Genomic DNA, 17,892 nt, shown 5'->3' on the forward strand with positions numbered 1-17,892 from the left:
AGACTAGTCAACTCATACATTTTAAAACGTGTGTGTTAAAATCTCACACAATCCTGCTCTGTCCTGCCTTCTTAGCAATCAGCTCAACTTCAAAGGCATCAAGATTCCAGTGCCTGTGCTCCAGTCACCCTTATTTTACTAAGTGATATCCTGCAATATAAGAGTAATGATGTTCATTTTATTCAGTATACAGCTACAAATATTCCATTTTATTGCTGCTTATCTTGACCAACTTGTCGGCTAAAATCAGAGGTGCACAAGAGAAAGCACAGCACAGAACGTACAGCTCTACTTTCAATTTTAGGCAGCCCTGGGGGTTTTAGGCATTCATTCCCCATGGATGGAGAGGGACTGCTCTATAGAAAACATCACGCACACTCTGGAATACAGGCATTCATATTAACATTTTAATCCAGGGGTTTCTGACTTAGTAAGACAAGGTATCTAAAGATTTCCAGAGACTACCTGTTACCTAATGCAGCTATGAAACTGAACTGTTTAAACAAGGAGGAACTAAGCTTTCAGGTTACACAGTCTTTGGCAGTTTCTCTAGCTGGTGGATTTACCAGTGGAGTTGGTTGTGACCATTTATTTACTTATTAAGCAAGGTCTGTAGACTTCTTATTGTATTCTTTACAGACACAAGAACAATAACATGTGACTGTCTTCTTCATCATCTACTCTGTGCATGAGAAAACATCTGCACTGTTCTTGGCTATGAATTTCATGTAAATAAATCTTGGTTACAATTTCATCAGTACTTAAAAGAGGGGATGGAACCGGGCGTGGTGGCGCACACCTTTAATCCCAGCACTCGGGAGGCAGAAGCAGGTGGATTTCTGAGTTCGAGGCCAGCCTGGTCTACAAAGTGAGTTCCAGGACAGCCAGGGTTACACAGAGAAACCCTGTCTCAAAAAAACCATAAAAAAAAAAAAAAAGAGGGGATGGATTTTAGTGACATCAGCAGAGCTCAGGTCACACAGATGGCCTTCTTAGCCATACGGTGCTACTGGCAGGTGGCCAGACACTAAGGGATCTTCCTAAATATTTAAAAAGAGAGGAAAGAATCATATAGACTGAGAATCATCTTGCTCTAATCCCAAGTGGAGACATATGGTAGAGATAATAACTACTGAAGTTTCTTTCTTAAAATTAAATATCACTGAATGTGTCCATATAACACTATGGTGAAAAATCAGAAAAATGGTCTTATTTTGCATCAAAGAATTGGCTGAAAATGGACAACAGAAAACTTTATGAGGGATGAAGGTTACATACCCTGTCAGGTGGCAGTTACCCTGGTAGGTATAGGTCAAGATTCCTTACATGGTACATTTTACATTTACATATTTTATTAGCTATAAATGACATTTCAGTTGACAAACAGATGTCAGAGTCTTGGGGCGGAGGTCACCTTTAAAGACAATAAGTATTGCCAATAGAGAAGGAGAGAAGAGCTGGTACAGCCTCAATAGTAGATACAGTTTCACTGAACCAAAGCCAAGGAGGGAAGAACTGCCCTGGCTTTTCAGCAATATCCACACTGATTAGCAACAGGGCGACCTCAATAGCAAGTCCCCCTTTTTGACTAGCACAGTGGATGCTGTGGAGCCCAGTCAACTTTACTGCTTAATGGAGGGACAATATGTTATAGGAAAGAGAGAGAGAGAGTGTGGTTCTAAGAGTAATTAGATACTACTGACTATCTTTAGGTAGGGTCGTAACAATTTATTCTGGGTCATTACTAAGTATTTCTTCTGTGAGCCCATATGGGAAATGCTGACTAGAATTAGCAAAGAGTGAGCTAGGAAGGAGACTGGACACCAAGTAATGGAATATGCAAACACAAGACTATTAAAGGCAGCCTCACCTAGGCTGACTCAGCAGTAGCCTTTCCTTTGCAGAACTCCAGGTAGAGCAGGGAAATGGCACCTCTTGGCAAGTGCTTGGGCCAACCCTAGTGTCAGTGGTTTGACTATGCTTGGCCCAGGGAGTGGCACTATTAGGAGGTGTGGCCTTGTTGGAGGAAGTGCATCACTGTGGGGGTGGGCTTTGAGACCTCCTTGTAGCTGCCTGGAGGCAGTCTGCTCTTGGCTTCCTTCAGATAAAGATCTAGAATTCTCAGCTCCTCCAGCACCATGTCTGCCTGCACACTGCCATACTTCTTGCCATGATGCAAATGGACTGAATCTCAGATCCTGTAAGTCAGCCCCAATGAAATATTGTCCTTTATAAAAGTTGCCTTGGGCATGGTGTCTCTTCCCAGCAGTGTAAACTAAGACACCTAGATATCCAGCTAGAGGTACTGTTTGCTTAGATTAACACTGGAGTCTACCTGATATATGGGAAACACTAGTAGATGCCACAAATGATTGGATAAATGGGATATTCTTTACCTGACAAATAACTTTTGTGTCAAGCCTTAGTAGCCCATGCTTTTCTACACAGATCAGAAAGTCTTCTCCATGGATTTAATTCAACAGTCTTAAAATGAAATGCTCTAAGAGGAAATTTCCTAAAAGAAATTCTCTAAGCGCTATATCAAGATCACTTTTAATTCTTCTTACTTCATGTACCCTAGGCTAAGATTTTCCAGTGCCAAGAAGTTTACTACAGAGAGAGATTTTTTTTTTTTTTTTTTACTGGCAAAAGATGTTCTATGACAACACAATCTGCCTTGTAATTCCTAGGATCTAAATGGCCTGTACTAACTCTATGGGGATTCTGGGCCTTTCCAGTGCTTTGTAATCTATTACTCAGATTCTTGGTTTAAGCACAATTTCCCAAAGGAACCTTTCTGCCTCTTTTTAAAGGCCTTTCCAAATCCCTTAAAGAAGAAAGTTGCTGGCATACATGCAGTCTCTCTCTCTCTGTCTCTCTCTCTCTCTGCCTCTCTCTCTGCCTCTCTCTCTCTCTCTCTCTCTCTCTCTCTCTCTCTCACACACACACACACATACACACACACAATTTTTCTGTGTATTTTGAAACAACATAATTTATCTTTGTAACATAGCCTCAACATCAATCAAGGAAGACAATTCTTACTTATATTATTATTAATTAGCCTTCCCCCTCCCATTTGAGACAAGGTCTCTCTCTCTATATAGCCTATTCTGGCCTTAAATTTGCCATATAGGAGCTAGTGAATGGCTTAAATGGTAAAGTAGATCTGTTCAGATTCTTAGTATCTAAAAAGGTCAGACACAGCACTGTATGCCTATAATCTCTGCACTTGAGGTGGGGTAGAATTCAGGAGGATTCATAAAATTTGCTAACCAGCTCTCTAAAGTAATTAATGAGCTTCATGTTCAGTGAGAAATCCTTTTGCAAATGATTAAAGGTGGAAGGCTTTGGTCTTCTCCATTTAGATCCTAGGAATTACAAGGCAGATTTTGTTGTTATAGAACATCTTTTCTGCAGGTCTCCATGGAGCCTGTGCACACATATGCAAATGTATCCACACCTATCCCCAACATAGGAACACACACACACGCACACACACACACGCACACGCACACCCCAAAAGTAAGAAACTTGTGCTCTTCCTACCACAGACTCATAAAGGATTATAAGCACATGCCACCATACAACTACTGTTTGGGATCTTAACTATTTAGGTAGAACAATGATGATTTACTACTTATGGCTATATCGGTAAAATGAGCTAGCTGATTTCTGTAAAGATCACTAGGTATATTCTGAGCGTAAGTACTGCACAGCACTAGCAGGCTATGATTTTCCATGCTTTGAAAAGCGAAGGACATGGGTTTGTATAAATGTTTACCAAAACCAAATTCCCTCTTTCCTGTAAGTAATAGCTCAGTGTTTCAGAGGTATAAAAGTCGCTCAGATGGGTAATGCTGGGTGTAGGACTTTCACTGTAGAGGGACACAGGTGCCTGGCTTCAAAAGGTCAAGTTACAAAAGAGGTGAGGTGCTTGCCCTCACTCGAAGATAAAGATAAATAACTTTTAAACAGCCTCAAATTTCATGTTCTCTATATTTATTTCTTCTCTGTTAGAGGAGAACCATTAGAAATTGTATTACTTTGTTCTTTTCTTCCAACAGTTTCTGAGTACTTTATCCAGAGTAATAGTCAAGAGAGAAACGAGCAGAGCCTGTGTCCGTGTTGGTGCCTGGCAGCTGGCACAGCCTAACACTAGAAAGCTGTTCAAGATGTGAGCAGTGCTACAGGACAGGAAAAAGTAGCATTAGTGAGTGGCCTGCCTCACTTCACAGAGGAATGTTCATCTTCATCCTCAACACACATGTGCCCAGAGCAGCTCATCTCCTAAAACTGTATGCCACAAAGCAAGACATCCCTGAAGGGACTGCGTGTCACCAGTCGGTCGGTCACTTACCAAAGCTTCTTTGACCTCTTCAGAGACATCTGTTTCATCTTCCTGAAATGGAAAGAGGAGGAAAGCCATAGGGACCATAGTCACAGACCTCTCTGAAAACAGCAAGCTCAGCTCCTACCAATTACACTTGGCCTTTCAACTGTGGGCAATGAGACTGAAAGCCAAGTGATGCCACCAGTGCCACCTTCAACACCTGCCACAGGCAGGGGGCTTAGAAGCATCACTGTGGTAAAATATGTTGAATCAAATACAGCAAGGAAAAGGTATTTTTCAAAAAGCAAGACTTCATTTCACTCTGTCAAAAGTTATTAGCCTATGGTCTGCAGATGCAGCTTCTTGGTAGAGTGTTTGTTTGTCCGAGGTCAATCCCTACTGGCAAATCCAAAACACATGAATTAGTCCTAAGACAAGGAAATGCCTTTTCACTAAAGATGGTCTGTAATGGATAACTACTATTAAATTTCTTGACACACTGAATGGTTTACCTAACTTTCAAACTGGTCATTAGGAACAGGGGCCTCTGGGTTAGGATGCTGGCCATTTGGCTTAAAAATGCTAGTAGCAGGCTTGAAGGAGAAGGTTAGAAGCAGCTATGGTGGGAATGCATTAAAGTACAGTGTGTGTTTGTAGTTAGTAAGTAGTGACCTGTTTTCTACAATTTGATCCTTTTCCTGCCAGAAAGGTCATTCCGAGTCAGATAAATTTGTGTCAACTTAACAGATTTTAAGCCCTTTGAAATGTTTTAAAACTGTTGCTCCCCAAAAAAACCTCCAAAAAGATGCATTCCCTTTACACAGCTGAGTGTTCTGTCAGCATGCAAGTGTGTGTACCATGTGTGTGCCTGTTGGATCCCTGGAACTGGGGTTATTGATGGCTGTGAGTCACCATGTGGGTACTGAGAATTGAACCTGGTTCTTCTGGAAGAGCAACAAGGACTCTAAACCACTGAGCCATCTCTCCAGTCCCATCCTTCAAAATCTTATTACCCTAAAATAGAACTTTGGCTTTTAGGTAGTCTTAAGATACTGTTGACTCCATGACTCTCAGCAACCATTAGAGAGGACTGCTAAAGCTTGCCAAATATATCCACTTGTTCACACGATAGCTGCTAATCTCCAGCTTTCACAATTGTTTATCAGTTACAGGGCCTATATTGTGCTCAGGACTGCTCTAGGCATTTAGCAGAAATACACGGAATGAGTCCCATACTACAAGAGTCTTTTCTTAGTAAAAGTTCTCTGCCATCTCTATGAGAGTCATGGGATCACATGGTGCTCTTTCTTTTGATCTCTACAGAAAAGGCTGGCAGCCACAGGTGATATGGTGTGCCCCATAGACCACTGTACTTACGTCATTTGTCCAGAAGTTAATGCCGGTGCCTCTTCGCCTATCTTTAGCTCTTCTCCGTTCCCGGACAGACAGCCTGTTAGAGGACTGATCATCCAAATCAGCTTCTCCTTTCTCTGCGCAAAGATAACACACAATGTGGATCTTAAAAGCCTGTGTGTGCACCCTGGGGAGTGACTTCTGAAGCTGTACGTACCACTCGTGTCCATTTCCTTTGCCGCTGTGGCGTGTGTGCTAGTCTCTGAATTCTCAGAGTCAGGGCCTGAAGCTCTGCTTGTGCGCAGTAGATGAGAGCCAGTGTAGAGTGAGGGTCTTGATGCAGAAGGAGAAACTGGTGTCGTGGGTTTGTCTGGTTGAGTTGGATACCTTAGGCGATGATAGATAGGCTGGAAATAATTCACAGGATGAGATGTTAGGGGTCAAATTCAAAGGATAAAGACACTAGGGATCCTCACAATGGGTCTTTTCAATATTCAGGAGACTTATTACTGCTGATGGTCAGTCGGTGCCTTCCAGCTGCATTAGAGTTAGTAAGTGGTCAGAAACCAGCAGCTTCTGCCCTCTTGCTCTGAGCATCCCATCATGACCACAGCAGCTGAGACACTGTTGCTAAAATGACTAAAGTGCTCAGTGTTAATAAAAATTCTTTTGATCTTGAAAATGGAAAGAACAGTGGTGTTTTTAAGATGGAGTTCTCAAAGGCGGGGGACACGGGAAATAAAAAGCTCAGGAGTGTGAGGGAGGGAACAAGAGTTGTGGAGGCCTGAGGACAGAGAGCAAACATCTGGATGACATGGCGTGCCATAAGACTTGCTGAGAAGCTCATTTCCTCTCGTGTTCTAGACACCAAACCAAGGCCTGACACATGCTAGGGAAGGCTATACCACCGAACCACTTTCTGAAACTAAAAAATGTCTGGTTTCTCCTTGTTTTTTGTTTTTTTGTTTTTGTTTTTGTTTTGAGTAAAACATAGTTAACTGGAGAGTCTTCTAGGCTCGCAATGTGGAAGTTATGTACCTTTAAATCTATAAACTATAAAGACAGAAACAACCAAGTAAAAAAGGTTTGGAATGAGATAGAACTTGGCTTAAAGTCTATCCTCTGCAGGCAGTAACTGTGTGAACTTGAAAAAGTTAACTTCTCTGGCTTCAGCCTCCTCATCTGTAAAATGGGGATAAGCCATCCTCAGCCAGGATGGTGAGGGCTGAATTAGAAAGTGTGTGTTAGGTACCTGAACCCCATCTTGGATCCAGTACTCGGGAAACATCAACCTAACAAACGAGATGCATGCTAAGATCAGTTCACCAAACTTAGCACTAGCGCCATCATGTGAGACACCTTGTTGTTGCCACCATACTACCTGTCACTCTTAGGCCTACATTAGGACACTAGTGTGAGAGAAGGAGCGGTGATGACAGTGACGGGGACAACGGTTACCATGGAGACCAGGAGCATGTTTGCCTTAATTATACCCTTGGCCCTCTCTGCGAATGTCAGCTCCACTAGACACATGTCCACACAGATGGTGACTCCCAGGAGTTTAGGAAACAACACATTAGTGTTGACCAAGCTGTGTGGCCAGACTGCGTATATTCAAATCCTTTCTGGCTGACTACTCCACGTGTGGAGTGTAAGGTAAGTTACTCAGCCCGTGGGACTCAATTACCTCATTTATGAAATAGGAATGCTAATATCAATCTCAGACAGGTCTCCTGAGGATTACGCCAATTAATATATTTCAAATGCCTTAAACAGTGTCTGGCATAAAAACGCTTATCTCTTAGTATGTTCTTATTATACTACATACTCTCTTTAAAGAATAGTAAGACATTCACTCAAAAGCATTAGTTAACTCTGAGGAGAAAACTGATCAGTTAAAGAACTGAAATCCTTTGGTTTTTTTTTTTTTTCTTTTTCAGCCAGACAGATCTGCACCAAAGACTGCTACAAACACACAGTGTCTTCCAGGAATTGTTCACTTCAAGGCAGGATAGCATTTAAGTCACCACTTTATGAAGGTTCACTAAATTATCGTGCTTGTGGGCAGAGCATGCTAGCAAAAAGAGCTCACCTCTTCCTCCAGACTTCTGCCCTCGCCAGCTCCCTTTGTTGGGGCTGCCGATGGCTCCTGCTTCTTGGTGCTTCCTTCGAGGCCACCAGGATCTTCAAGCTTCTCCCCAGGCTGCTCCTGGGCTTGTCTCTCTGCCCTCGAACGGCTGAAAGTCTTTTCTGCTTCTTGGAGGTCTGTTAGGGTAACACCCTGGGAAAATATCAAGTGGTAAAGACAGTTTCACATTAACACACAGAATTCTTGAGCAGAGAAACTGCCCCTAAAACAACCCAAATAAATCTCCCAACAGGCCATTTCTAGCAACACATGCCTAAAATAAGCACCGTGGTGTACAGAGAACGCAGACCTAAATCTGCGTACACTCTGAACTAAAACTTTAGCTTTCCTAACTTGATCTTCCAAAAATAGGTCAACAGTGACACCCACTGTTACAGATGTACTTGGTCTACACCAAACTGTGCTCAGTTGTCTGAGTGCACTTTACCCTCTCCCAAGATCAAATGGTTATTATCCTCTTAGTCTCTGAGCAGTAACTACTGGGAAAACCAAACTTTTAAAACCTGGTTCAAGAAGGTGAAAATTCATAGCTAGGCTAAAACAACCAAACCTTCTGAAATGCTATATTGGCTTTTCTTTTTCTCTATTGTCATTTCCTGAGTAACTCTAGGAATCACACAGAGATGTGCCAACAACTACTGTTCCCCCCTGGGATCATTGGAGCAGTATGACAGAGGCAAAGCCAAATGGTAGACCTGGGCAGGACGGCCCTAAGGAGAGAGTGAGATTATTCCAGTAGAGTGTGTATGTTTTCAGAGCTTTGGAGGAGGCCATGTCCCAAAGCTGGAAGGCAGGCACTAATTACTAAACCCATAGCATCCTTTTTATTTTAAAAAATTATATGTATACGTATGCTCTTATGTATGTATACAAGTATACCGCTTGCAGAGGATGCCGGATCCCCTGAAGCTGGAGTAAGGGATGACAATGTGGGGTCCTCTGCAAAACCAGAAAGCACCCTCCACTGCAGAACTCTCTCTCTCTAGTCTCATTGCTGCCTTTAAAAAAATAGCTAATTCATAATTTTATTCACTCTTTTAAATAACTGTTGTCTTTAAAGCACTTAAACTTACAGAGGCAGTCAAGAAATTCTTTTCAAGAAACTTTCTTCACAGATTTATTCTCAGTTATGGGTATGTGTGTGAGGCTGGCAGAGTTGATGTACCCTATGTGCATGCCGGAGCCTACAGAAGAGGCCAGAGAGGGTGTTGGATCCTCTGGAACTCGAGTTACAGGTGGTTGTAAGCCACTGTGTAGACACTGGAAACTGAGCCTGGGCCTTCTGCAAGGGCAGTAAGCACTCTTAGCTGCTGGGCTCGCTCACTAGCACCCTTTTCAAGAAACGTTTCATCTACCAGAAATGACATGAAAAAAGTAGATGATCGTAAGATGTTATGTACACATGAAGATAGAAACCCTGGGACATGAGAGGACAGCACAGGGATAAATGAGCCCGAGGACCAGAGTCTGGAACCACAGAACCCAGGTAAACACACCCATGGGGGGATGGGAAGCACAGACTACTGGGAAGCAAGTTTGCCTGCTATGATCAGCTGTGAGCAAGAGACCCTGCCTCAGTTCCAGAAGGCAATGACTAACACATGAAGTTGTCCTCTGACCTTAGCTAGTGCTTCCTTGGACGGGTGTGAGGAGCAAAAGGTATTGTGGCTAAAGGAGCCTGTCCAAAGCCTCAGATACAGAGGTTGGAATGATGCCGGTGTCCATCAGCAGCTTAGCAAAGCTGAGGAAGTGGGAGGAGACTGAGGGCAGTGAGACCCAGAGAAGCAGGCAGAGCCTGGGTCATCTGCCACAGTACAGAACTGGACGTTTTCTTTCTGGGTAATTTTTCTCCTGTAGACCCCGTGTCCCTTTGAGAACCTAACAAACTGTTTTCAGCGGTCATGCACACCTTCTAAGGAGTCTCAAGATCTCCCTGTTCTGATGTGGACCTTGGCTCTCTCTCCTGAGTCCTTTTCTACAATATTTCTTTCTTTCTCTTTCTCTCCTTCCTTTGCCCTCCCTCCCTCTCTGCCCCTTTCCCTCCCTCCTCCTCCCTCCCTTCGTATGTAGCATAGGCTGACCTCTACATGACTGTGCAGCTGAGCCTGGCCTTCAACTCCTGCTCACCAGGTCTGCTTTCATTACAAGACACTTGTACATCTTTAGCTCTTCCACTTTTAATTATAAGTCATTCTCCAGATACCTTTTTCTTCCTCTTCATAAATAAATTTAAAACCATATAAGAATATTATATATCCCTAGACTATTATTTCTCACTCACTGATATATTCAATTATATATATGCATACATATTCTGATTATTTATCTACTGTACACTGAAGGAGATGATAATAGAGATATAGTCAGTAGGCTATTTAAATGGTCCAGTGTGTAGAGGCACATGCTGTCATGCCTGAGGGCCTGAGTTTGACACATGGGACCCACATGGTAGAAGGAGAGAACTGATTACCACAAGTTGTCCTCTGGACTCCATGTGTGATTCCCCATAAAAAAATTAAAATGTAAAAAAAAAATTAGAGTCAGTCTTCTACTTCACATTTAATAGAGTGTCTATTATATTAAAAATCCTCAGAAACTATAATAGAAATGTTGAGAAAGATCTAGAGAAATGTGGATATTTGTGGATGGTGACAGGAGTGGAAAGCAGGGCAGCTATTATGCGAACAGTACAGCCTCAGTGTTAAGGACAGGATTATCATACAAGCCAGCACACACATATATATCTGTACATCCACAAAAGACTGGAAGCAGGGTCGCTATGTGTCCACCAACAGGTGGATGATAAATTGTGGCATATACATACAGACTTAAGAAGTAATTTGATGCCACATGGACAACAGGAATTAACCTAGCACTATGTCACATGGAATGAGCCAGACATGTGAGACACATGCTGTATGTGATTTCATTTATATGATTCATAAAGCAGTCAAACTCAGAGAGAGAGAAAAGGGAATATTGCTTGCTTTGCATAGAGTGATTGCTAAATGAATACGGAGTTTCAGTTTGGAAAGACGAAGAACATTCTGGAGATGAACAGTGCTGATGGGAATTACTCAATGATGCTGAACATCAACTTAAAAATGTAGAACTGGCCAAGGTTTCTCGTGTGCATCGACTAGAATGAGAGAGAAACAAACAGTCATGGCTGCATGGAGAACAGATGCCATGGGAAGGACAGACACACAGACCCATTCTGGGAGGTCAGGAAAGACAGACACAATCTTTCTGCTACTCTATATTGTATGAGGTCCCCTTCCCAGTCATTAGCACTCTCTCCTTCTACACCATCTGAATAAAGAAATAAAGACCACGCCTTCTGCCACACAGGTCTCCGTTCATCTCCAATGCTGCTGCTGTCTTCTGGCGTTCTCTTCATTCTGCTTCCTTGCTCTCTCGGCTTCCTCCACTGCCCTTCTCGAGGCTTCCCTCCACACTCAAGGCCAGTGCCGCCTGAGGTCCTGCCCTCGACATGCTCAGCTGGGATGACTCTGAACAGCTTCCTAACTAGTCTTCTGGTTTCCTGGCTTGGCAAACATCTTCTACCTACACGCCAATCTCTGCAAGTAGTGTGAGCTACATCACATTCTTCCTTAAATCACTTTCATGGCTCCTGTAAAAGACCTTTTTTCTAACTGAAATATAAAACTCTCTTTTTACTGTGTGTGAGCTGATGCTCTGATCAGGATGCTCTGAGCTTTTCCACCGTCACTGCTCTCAGGACATTTTCATCATCCCCTCTTCCCATTCCTCTTCCTTGAACCCCAAGCATGTCTGTCCCTCCCTTCCTCCATTCGTCCTTCCATCCCTCAGCCCCTCTCTCCCTCCCCCTCCTTCCCTCTCTCCCTCTCTTACTCTCCCTCCTTCCCTCTCTCCCTCTCTTCCTCTCCCTGGCTATGCCATTTTGGATACACTGCACAATGAACTCCTCAAAAATGGGCTCTTTGTTTTATTTGAAATGTTTTCTTAAAGTTCATCCATGCTGTAACACCACTTTAATTTTGTTTATTCATGTGTATGTCTGTGTGTGGATTTATGCATGTGTATGCGGATGCCCAGAGGAGGCCAGACAAGGCTGCTGGATCCCCTGATCTGGAGATACAGGCTGTTGTGAGCTTCCTGATATGAGTGATGGGAGCTGAACTCTGGTCCTTCACAAGAGCAGCAAGTGCTAACTGCCAAAGAATGATTTCCAGCTCCTGTAACATTCCATTTTAATTCCAAATAATAGTTCCCTGTATGGGCATGGCATATTTTGTTCATTCCTATTATGAAGTACAATACTGAGCTGGTTGTACATTTTGGCTATTTTGAATAATGCTGTTATATAATTCTCTATACAAATTTTTATGTGAAAGTATGTTTTCATGTACTTATCTAAGAGTAGTTTGTATGTGATGGGTCGAATGGAAAGTCTATGTTTAACTTTTGAACTGCTACCAGTTAGAGGCTGTCCCCGTGTGGAGGGCTACAAGGCTTCTTAAAAGTTCTTAAGCAAAGGTGGAATGAGCCTGGAGGAATGGAGATGAGTGTGAGTAGAGACGGCCATAAACGATTTGATTGCACACAGTATACCTTTAGACGTGGTGACAACTGTGATGAATAAAAGCATCCATTTTAGTATGCTTGCTACACACTTCCACTGGGGAGGAGAAAGGCAAAAGAACACTGGGAGTAGGGGGTAGGGGGTTGGAGGTGGGGGGCATGCTCACTTGAGTAGACCTTCGCGTCTGCCGAGCTTGTCTGGAGCGTGCTTTCCGTAATGACTCTGCCTCCTCATCCCGTACAGGAGTTAGATAAGACCTAAGAAGAGAGGAATGAGAAAGTGCTCTGCATCCTGAAGGGATTCCCGAATGCTGAGAATAAAGGTCAGTAAAGGTCAAAATGGCCAGAAAGCTATGAGCAGTCACTGAACGCTGTTACAGCATTCCAAACATTTGTAAATGTGCCACCACCTGCCATCTGTAAAAGGAGAACTGAATTTTGCTTCTTCCCTCTGCCCTTCCTATTTCTCCCTTTTCTCGAGCTACCTTTGTGACAGGGACCTGTGGGACACGCTGACAAGGAGCAGTGACGGTAAGCCTCCATGCTTTGATCCTGCTCTCGGCTTCCCCGCTACAGGGGACTTACTGGCTAGCAAGCTTCTTTACACACTATTCATTAAATTAACCTAAAATTTCCCATCTTATAGGAATCTGGCTAAGGTTGGTGTGTACTGATGCATGTGTCTACATGTGGAGACTGAAGGTGGCTATCAAATGTCTTTATTGTTCTCCTGTGTGTGCGTGTGTATTCACACATTCATGTGTATGAATGCAGGAGTACAGATATCACTGTGCACACATACCACAGCGTATGTGTTGAGGTTAGAGACAACCTGAGTGCCATTCCTTATCTTTACCTCATTTTAGATCGGCTAGCCTTACTACTGCATAGGACAGGCTAGCTGGCCCAGAGGCTTCTCCTGTTTCCACCTCCCATCTCCCGAAGGGACATCTGGGTTACAAATAAGCATCCAGCTTTTACATAGGTTCTGAGCTCAGGTCCGCACACTGTGTGGCAAACACTCCTACTCACTGAGCTATTTCCCTAGCCCACGCATGTTGTTTGCTTGAAATAGAGTCTCTCACTGAAACTGGAGCTCAGTGATTGGCTAGACTGGCTACCCAGTGCAACCCAGCAACCTCCCCACCCTGCGTCCCCAGTGAGCGTGCTGGGGGCCTGAACTCAAGTCCTCATGCTTGTGTGGCAACACCACATCGATTTTTATTTAATCTATCTAGGTTCAAACAAAAGGCCCCAGGTTCTGTGTTTTAATTTTGTTTGTGTGGGTATGCTAGTCAAGTCCTGTGTCACTGAGCCACACACACAGCTTGAGATACAAATGTGAAGATACGTGTGCACTCCCAGTGCTGTATGGAAGCCAGAAGTTAATGTCATATGGCTCCTTTACTCTCCACCTTATTTTGGAACAGAGTTCTGAGCTGAACCTGGCACTCGTGGGTTCAGTTAGACTAGGTAGCTAGCAAGCCCCAGGGATCTGCTCATCCTTGTATGCCCAGGACATGCTGGACTACAGCTGTGCTGCTAGGCTCCAAACCCAGGTCTTTATGTTCACGTGGCAGCATTTTACCAGCTCAGCCATGCCTCAGGCCCAATATGAATTATATGTATGTAGTACAATATTGTATGTAATACAATATGTATTACAATATATATAACTTAAGATTTCTATACTCATAGTCATAAAAGGAATGTGGTCTCTGATTTTTCTCTTCTAATTGCCAGCTTTGTGGGTTAAGGTTTCATATGTTCTCTGCTGGTATACTTTCTGTAATAATGTATGTATCATTTGGGCTACATAACTTTTAAAATTTACTAATAAAATTTACCTGAGTGTACTTGGGAGCAAAGTCTTAAGTAAAATATTCAAATTCGGTAATAGTTAGCTTATTTATATTTTCTGTTTTGAAAATAAATATTTTGTTTTTCAGGGATTTTTTTCCTTTTTTTCTTTGGTGGTATATAACTTTTCATAAAATCCTTGTAATAAAGTCTAACTTCTATAGCAGTAGTTTTCTTTCTTTCATTCATTCATTCATTCATTCATTCATTCATTCATTCATTCATTCATTCATTCGTTTTTGTTTTGAGACAGGGTTTCTTTGTGTAGCACTAGTTGTCCTGGAAGAAGCTCCGTAGACCAGACTGAACTCAAATTTACAGAAATCCACCTGCCTCTGCCTCCTGAATATAGGGATTAAAGGTGTATGCCACTACTGCCTGCTTAGCAGTTATTTTTAGTAAACCAATGCCTAAAGGACTTAAAACTTTGATCTAGTTCTAAGATTCAGGGTAGAGATGATAAAATTATCCCTGCCTTGCAGATGAGACAACCAAGGCCCAAGGGACATAAAAATAGCCAAGATCACAAGGTTATTCACCAAAAGACATTGCCAAGAAGCTCTCCTGCGTCCAGAACTTTCCTTCCTTTATTCCACAATGAAACATTTGCTTCTTTGACAAAGCATCATGACACTTCAGCTACATGCAAATCTCTTAGCACCAGGACTGAGTAGCCTGAGCCGCCTGTACAGCTTCCTCTGGCATCCTCTGCATCTCACTAAAGTCTGAGTTACTCACTCAACAGTCTGATGGTACAGGATGGCTTTCACATTTGCACAAGTGGCCATCGACACCTTATAAGGCTGCTGTGAAAAAAAACCATAAAAATCAAATAGTTGAGGGACTAAACTTTCCTCTGGAGAACACGGACTCTACAGTCAGATGCAGAATGGCATGGGAGGCTAGGGAGGTTAACATTGTACAACAGGAGAAAAAAAGACTGCTAAGTTCTTCTGTCTCTTAGTCACAAAATAAAGAAGATGGCAAAGTGTTCTTTAAGATGTCAGTCAACTTTAACCATAATGAATCCATATTTATATTGATTGTGGAAAAAAGGCCACTTGTCTTCTTGCTAAAAGCCTATTCGTTGGTCTGGCCAAACAAGTCATCTTTAAATATTCCAGGGGGCTTGGTTGCAGGAACCCTGCCCCCCAGTACCCAAAGCCATGCATGCTCAAGTCTCATATAGAATCACATAGTATTGGCAGACATGTTCTGCATCCTCTTTAAAGATCCCTTAAGTCATCTCTAGCTTACTTCACTGTGCAATACAATGTAAATGCTGTGAAACCAAGGAACATCAGGAGAAAACTGCCTGTACATGTTAAGAACAGGTATATTTTTTCTCCTGTACATTTTCAACTCAGTTGTTTGAATCCACATTCAGAACTTGTATGACTGTACTAAGCTTCCCATGTTTCTGTGGGTTTCTATGGGCCTTTAGTCCCTTAAATGGAACTTTGTATAATAATGGAAATGTCCAATAGTCAGTCTTATATAGAAGCCAGCAGGCACATTTTAAATGTGGCCAGTACAACAGAGGACATTCTTTTTAACTTTATTTGTCATTAAATTTAAACAGCAATACAAGAATACAGACTGTGATGCTGGGAAGCACAGCTCTGGAGTGCTGTAATAGTCTGAAGAGACGCATTCTCAGCTCTCTCCTTAAATGTATAAAACACACTGAACAGAATTCATGAAGACAGAGTGTTTGAGAGCAACTGACTGCATTTTCTTCTCCACGTTTTCATTTTTCTTCTGTGCTTCCCATAGGCAATATTACTATAACCTTATGCTTTTATATGCAGTAATCTTAAATTTTATGAGCTAGTGCTAGGGCTCCCATCTTCAGGGTGTTTATGGTACAGCAAACAGGAAGATGTTCACAGACCACAGCACCTCAGAGCCCTTTTTTCTAATTCCAGCATTTATACTCTCTGCATCCATATGCCTTTACCCATACCACCCTGCTTTCCCTTCGCCCCCCTCGACGAAGAGGACTGCCAGAAAACAGTTACCTTCTTGTGCAGGCCTGCATAGCAGAATGAAGGTCAAGACATGCACGGAGAAGAACAGCAAGAAAGGTAAGTGGCTGCTGGGAAACACTGCAGTCTCAGCACCCGTCTCCCTTGGAAACTAGAGTAAGCCTGCACTGCCACTGCTACCCAGCAAGCCAGAGGCAGAGCTTCTGTAATTTGCTAAGAAGCTGTTCCTAGGAAGGGGAAAAGGAAGGGGAGGAGGGCAGAATCCCCGGGCTCAGCAAGCCAGTGCCACTAATAGTTCCCAAAATACCATTCCATTAGCTGCATATTTTATATACTGTACCAAGTCAGTCAATACTGCGTGTCATCTGACAGAAGGGAGAGGGAGAGTTCTTCCTTATGTGAGAGAAGACAGAGTGGAGAGCGCAGCACTCCTGCTCTGGCTCTTTCATCTGCCCTTGGGCTACCCTAGCTGTGGCATCCACCCAAGTGAGCTGTAAATACTGCCTCACTGGAGGCTGGGCCCAGCCAGCTGCTGACACCAAGAGAGGACAAGAGACAGATAAAGAAGAACACATGACGGGAACACAAAGGTGAAGTTCATCTCTCTATAAAGGGTTAAGCGGGAGAGAGGAAAGCTGTAAGCACTGCTCAGGCTGAGAAGCTACCTAAGGGGCAGGGAGACTTCCACATCTAAGTTTGCTTTCTGCTATTATGATAAAATACTGACCAAAAGCAACCTCGGGGAGGAAAGGGTTTATTTAGTGTACAGGTTACAGACTACCATCTAGGGACGCCAAGGCTGGAACTCAAGGCAGAAGCCTGGAAGCAGGAACTAAAGCCAAGGCCACAGAGGAACGGCGGCACTTGCTGGCTTGTTCCTAGGCAGATACCTTTCTTATATAACACAGGGTCACCTGCCCAGGGTGGCACTGTCTTCTGTGGGCTAGGCCCTCCTCAATCACTAGCAATCAGAAGAACTCCCCATAGATACATCCCTAAGCCTTTCTGATGTGAGCAATTCTTAAGTTGAAGTTCTTTTCCCCAGATACGTCTAGGTCTGTGTCAGACTGACAACTAACCCACCAGCCCACTAGGATATGTCTTATATTAAGGTCTGGTCTGATTTCAGTTTAGTGTGACTGAGTTCAAAGGGTTATGTGCCACGCGCACGCTAATCAGCACTGACATCAGAGCTGAAGTTCCAGCGAGGAACCCACACTATCACCTCAATAACCAAACAGAGAGAGGGACAGGTAGAGAGAGGACACAAGCAGGGGGTGGGGTGGCATTTCCAAATCTTCTAGACTGGTGCTATCAGGGACAATTTTGCATGTCCCTTCCATAGGGAAGGCAGAGTTATCTGGCCCTAAATGTCAGTGGTGTGAAGTCTTCAGCCTGAGTACTACACTTTCCTGGAGAAGAGGACCAGACAATAAATCTTTGAGTTATGTGTCCCCTACAGGGCTCACTCAGTCACTGATAAGCATTGAGGCAGGGGCTATGCACCCGGTGCTGCCATGCTGGGCTGCAGACAGTGAGTAGACACAATGGTGCCCGTATGGCCTACAAAGCCCGGCTTCTCACAGAGAAACTCCACAGATACCGTATTCTAGCCTCCATGTTCTACAGCACAAAGCTCTGGC

General features: G+C 43.3%; 1 protein-coding gene across 8 annotated transcripts in view; it reads right to left on the minus strand.

The window, feature by feature from the left end:
- Nucleotides 1-17,892, minus strand: part of Ppp1r12b (protein phosphatase 1, regulatory subunit 12B) — a 201,306-nt gene that overhangs the window by 75,417 nt on the left and 107,997 nt on the right. For 6 of the 8 annotated variants that reach the window (XM_017321279.2, XM_006529707.4, XM_017321277.2 and 3 more), the window contains 5 exons: nucleotides 12,569-12,659; nucleotides 7,779-7,967; nucleotides 5,904-6,093; nucleotides 5,711-5,823; nucleotides 4,361-4,402 (listed from right to left, as the gene is read on the minus strand). In XM_017321279.2, coding sequence (XP_017176768.1) covers nucleotides 4,361-4,402; nucleotides 5,711-5,823; nucleotides 5,904-6,093; nucleotides 7,779-7,967; nucleotides 12,569-12,659 — 625 coding nt within the window. Of the gene's footprint in view, nucleotides 1-2,623; nucleotides 4,188-4,360; nucleotides 4,403-5,710; nucleotides 5,824-5,903; nucleotides 6,094-7,778; nucleotides 7,968-12,568; nucleotides 12,660-17,892 lie in introns of those variants that run through there. The other 2 variants (XM_017321278.2, XR_387177.4) reach the window with 2 other exon arrangements.

Source organism: Mus musculus, chromosome 1 (assembly GCF_000001635.26).
Source record: "Mus musculus strain C57BL/6J chromosome 1, GRCm38.p6 C57BL/6J".
Taxonomy (NCBI): Eukaryota; Metazoa; Chordata; class Mammalia; order Rodentia; family Muridae; genus Mus; species Mus musculus.